The 4794-nt window shown below is 37.2% G+C and overlaps 1 protein-coding gene across 1 annotated transcript; it reads left to right on the top strand.

Annotated features, from left to right (window-relative positions):
* Nucleotides 1-414: 414 nt before the first annotated feature.
* LOC139859845 (uncharacterized) lies at nucleotides 415-840 on the top strand. The gene has a single exon (XM_071848615.1). It carries the CDS (start codon nucleotides 415-417, stop codon nucleotides 838-840), a length of 426 nt encoding a protein of 141 aa, XP_071704716.1.
* Nucleotides 841-4794: the final 3954 nt, after the last annotated feature.

The raw sequence follows: 4794 nt of genomic DNA, 5'->3' as shown, positions 1-4794 counted from the left end.
GTTCAACTTATTTTACTTACATACTCATTTACTAAACCTATGATTTCACCAACGTTTTCGTTGACAGATTCTTCTATGTTTTTCTCAGGTTTTGAATGCTTAAGTGATACATGCTTCCGCACTCTTTTGATACTTGTTTGGATGTCGAGTATACATGCATATTTGGAGCATCTTTTTGGCTACTTTTAAATTGTGTCGCATAGGTTTCAATTGTACGTTTAACATTGTAATGTAACTAGCCGTCGAACTTCTTTTGTAAACTTGAAACACCCTTTTACATTGAAATGAATGCGACATATTTTGGTCAAACGTTGTCTTAAAGACTTATGACCATGTAATGGGACCTACGTAGTCGACGCCGTCACTTGACGATTTGTCGGGGTCGCTACACTTTTCCCTGTGACTTGTCTAGTGATGCCTATACCAAGCTCTGATGTAGTGTTAGGCATGAATTGGCCTAATGACCATAAGGCCAGTATTAAGTGCCATAGGATGATTATCTCTTTTCTTGTGACTAGTCAAAAATGGGTAGTGGCTCGTGGTGATTGTGGCGGGTTCCGTTGTCCGTTATTATTGATGATGAAATCTCAGAAATCTTTGGACAAGAAATGTGATTCCTTCTTAGCTTATATGATTTATGTAAAGAAGGAAGAGAATGTAGTGTCCGATATTTCCATAGTGTCTGAATATCCCGAAGTGTTCCTTGATGAATTGTTAGGCTTACCGCTGATCAGGGAAGTTGAAAATAAGATTGAATTAGTGCCAGGGGCTACGCCAGTTTCCAAAGCTCTGTATAGATTAGCTTCTTCAGAAATTCGTGAAATGATGTCCCAAATTTAAGAATTGTTGGACCGCGGAGTTTTTCTCCATGGGGTGCACCAGTGTTATTCGTGAAAAGGAATGATGGTACACTCAAATGTGTATAAATTATAGTGAATTAAATATAGAATAGTGAAGAATAAGTATCTACTTCCTAGGGTAGATGACTTATTCGATCAGCTTCAAGGAACCTCATTCTTTTCAAAAATAGATTTACATTCGGAATATCATCAGATTCGTATTGTTGAATTTGACATTCCTAAGATTTCATTTCATACTCATTATCGTCATTATAAGTTCTTAGTGATTCCGTTTAGGTTAGCCAACGCTCCAACAATTTTCATGGATATCATGCATAGGATGTGTAAACCGTTTTTGGATAAGTTTGTTATCGTGTTTATTGACGACATCTTAGTGTACCCCAAAACCGAATCCGAGCATGCTGAGCATTTAAGACAATTGTTAGAACTCCTAAGATGTGAACAATTATGTGCAAATTTTTCAAAGTGTGAGTTCTGATTACATTAAGTTCAATTTTGGGTCATCTTATATGTGCTGAAGGTATAAAGTGGATCCATTTAAAATTGAAGTTGTGATGAATTGAAATTCACCAAATAACTTGGCAGAAATTAAGAGTTTTCTAGGATTAGCCTGTTATTACTGACGGTATAATATAAATTTTTCAAAGATTGCAAGTCCTTTGACAATATTAACTAGAAAGGATGTGTATTTTCAGTGAGATAATGAACAAGAAAATGCATTTCAAACATTTAAAGGTTTGTTGTGTCAAGCACCAGTGTTAGCCTTACCTGAGGGATCCGACGATTTCGTTGTGTACTGTGACACGTCTTTATCTAGTTTGGGTTGTGTATTAATGTAAAGCGATCGTGTAATTGCGTATGTGTCTCGATAGTTAAAACCAAGTGAAAACATTTATCCAGTACATGAATTAGTAATTGTTGCAGAAGTGTTTGCGTAAAAGTTATGGAGATATTATCCTTGTAGTACGCATCATGTTATCTGCACCAATCATAAAAGTTTATACTATATCTTTTCGTAGAAAGAGATGGATATGCATCAGAGAAAATGGAAAGAATTAACCAAAGATTGTGATTATGAGTGTTCGGTGTCATCTTGGTAAAGTCAATGTGTATTATTTCTGCGAGTGTAAAGTGAAAGGTACAAGTCAGATTCTACCTCTTTAAGATTCGAAAGTAGAAACGAATAAGAAGTTAGTGGGGAACCTGTTAGAGTTTTGGACCAAAAAGTGATCAAGTTGTGTATGAAACAGACGCCACTAGTGCTCGTGAATGGAAGCATAGTTAAGGCACCAATATTATATGGAAAACCGAGGAATTAATGACCTCTAGATACCCTCATTTATTTGACTGTGACTAGATTCCGAGGACGGAATCTTCTTAAGGGGGTAGATTTGTAACAGCCTCGCTTTGGGCCTAGTAGAAATGATACATGTACCCTTGTGGGTTAGTATAGTGATTTTAATAATTATGTGTTTTATAATTATTGTGTGTGGGATAATGTGTGTTTTTTGACAAGGGTCACAGAACATATTTCCTTTTGTGAATTGGACTTAGAATGAATAAGTTATTATAGATTTTGGGTTTCAGATAACTGGTAAATACCCGTGTGTTAGACGGAAGTCTTACCTATGTGTGAAGAAACTGTATATGTATTATATGATGTTTTTGAGATGGTTTCATGACCAGAACGACCAAAAATCAAGATTTGGAGTCAAAAAACGCGAAAATAGCGAGCTGGAGCTGTTCTATAGCTCCCACACGTTTGACAGTTCAACCATGCGGTTGAGCACACTTTTGAGGGCTCAACCACGCGGTTGAGGGCTCAACCGTACGTTTGAGGCCTCAGACGCACGGTTGAGCAGTGACCAGTTTTTGGTAAAATTGAAAATGCTGTAACTTTCTAACCGTAACTCTGTTTTTTATGAATAAACTATCATTGGAATCGTCTTCAGGTGTAGTTTCTAAATATAATTTTTTAAAATACTAAATCAAAATTTAGGTTGGGTGTAAAAAGCTCGAATTGCAGTTGTGCTGCTGTACTTGCTCAACCGTGCGTCTGAGGCACTCACTCGTGCGAGTGAAGTGTCCATTCGCACGAGTGAGACACTAAACCGTGTGAGTAGGTTTGATAATCACTAGTATAAGTGATAAGTCAGTCATGTGAGTGAGGATACTCACCCGTGCGAGTGAGCGTAGTTAGTCGCACGAGTGAGACCTCATCCGTGTGAGTGACAGTGTTTGTATGTTTGGGTCAAGTGCAATTCTGACCCATTTACTGTATTGTTGTAATATTTATGCTAATGAGTAATTTGATTGAAAAGTGTACTAATTAGAGAACTGATATTCTCAGGTGATAAACGAAAAGGTGAAGGCTCAGTGATATAAGACAACTGAGTACTTGTGCTTCCAGGTGAGTGGGATTATCTTTATGGATGTGATTATACAGTGACAAGTATAGTGATCTGTACCATGTTTAATTAGACTGTGTAATGAGTCAGTGACCAGTGCAGTGACTATATGTGATTATGTGCGCACCCAGTGAACGTAGAGGTGTTTTGTGCGAGTAAGAGGTCAATGCTATTTACCTTGTGTATTTAGGGTGATACTATTGGGTCTAAGTGTTACCGATTAGTGGTATAGTGTGAATGATGAGTGCATCATGTCTGGAAGACTATACCAATGAGTAGTGTGGACTATCGGTATATTCCAGCTTGATCAGCTATGAGTTGCCGGTCTTCTTGTGTATGGCTTAAAGTTATTAGTAACCAGTGCCTATAAGCTGTGCTTGATGCTTGTATTGATGTCCACCTAGATATTACCATTCACTTAGCATTATGCTAATTCCCCCACAGTGTTTTGCCCTGCAGGTATAGATTAGCAACTTTTGGTGGGTTTTGCAAGGCAAGTGAAGATGTTTGACACAGTGTATAACTCTGATGTTTTATAATAAACAATATAATCAAATGGTTTGTATTAATAACGTAACACCTGTAATTTTGTGTTATCATATAATTATGTACTAATATATGATGTGAAAACCTTCAAGTCTTCCGCTGTGAGTGTCTTTAAAAAATGCCCGTAAAAAGTACGGTGTTACAGTTTTCGATACATTCAATTGCTCCATCACCGACGAAAATAACCAAGATCTTTCTCATGTATCGGTCATCATCAAAACCAATAATTTTTGTCCTATCAACTTGATATCGGCCAAAAAGTCACGTTTTACCCCGATATTAAGCCCTAAATCAATAAACTTTCAAACTTTGTCAGCAAAATTATCACTTTTTCGGTTGGTATAGTGATTAAGTAATTACGAAGGCAATGCAAAAAAGAATCAAGTAAAACGGAGCTAAAACGAAGATTCTAGAGGGAAAGATGAGAAATTAAGTTACGATCCAGTGAATTTCAGTTGACCAGGCAAGGTAAACGGCCTGCCAAATGGCCTGCCAAACGGCTTGCCTGGCTTGCAAACGACCTGCCACACGCCCAAGTCAAACGGCCACAGCAAACGGGGAAAACAAGAACACGGCCCCTGCAAACAGCTTGCCAAATGGCCTGCTAGCCGAATTTCAAGAATAATTGTTTTTATTAAATTATCGATCCTTTTAGTCAATTAATATTTTCTAAAAGTTATGTTTAGGTCTTTTAAAATCAAAAAATGGAACAACAAAACGCCCTTGCTTCTATGCATAAGTCATGCTTAGTGGAAAGAGGAGGACCAATCACCTTAGGAACTGAAGGAATTCCTGATATCAGTTCGCAGATGATCAAGCTGGTCAGTATGATCTGTAAATTTCAAGGATTACCAATTGACAATCTAAACTTTCACTTAAACAAATTTATCATTCTGGTTGACTCTTTTAAGAAGGAAGAAAATGAGAAAAACCTTTTGAAACTTCATCTTTTTCAATATTCTCTGTCTACACACGCTTTA

Source organism: Rutidosis leptorrhynchoides, chromosome 7, assembly GCF_046630445.1.
Source record: "Rutidosis leptorrhynchoides isolate AG116_Rl617_1_P2 chromosome 7, CSIRO_AGI_Rlap_v1, whole genome shotgun sequence".
In the NCBI taxonomy this organism is placed as follows: Eukaryota; Viridiplantae; Streptophyta; class Magnoliopsida; order Asterales; family Asteraceae; genus Rutidosis; species Rutidosis leptorrhynchoides.
This window is presented reverse-complemented; position numbering and strand designations above follow the sequence as displayed.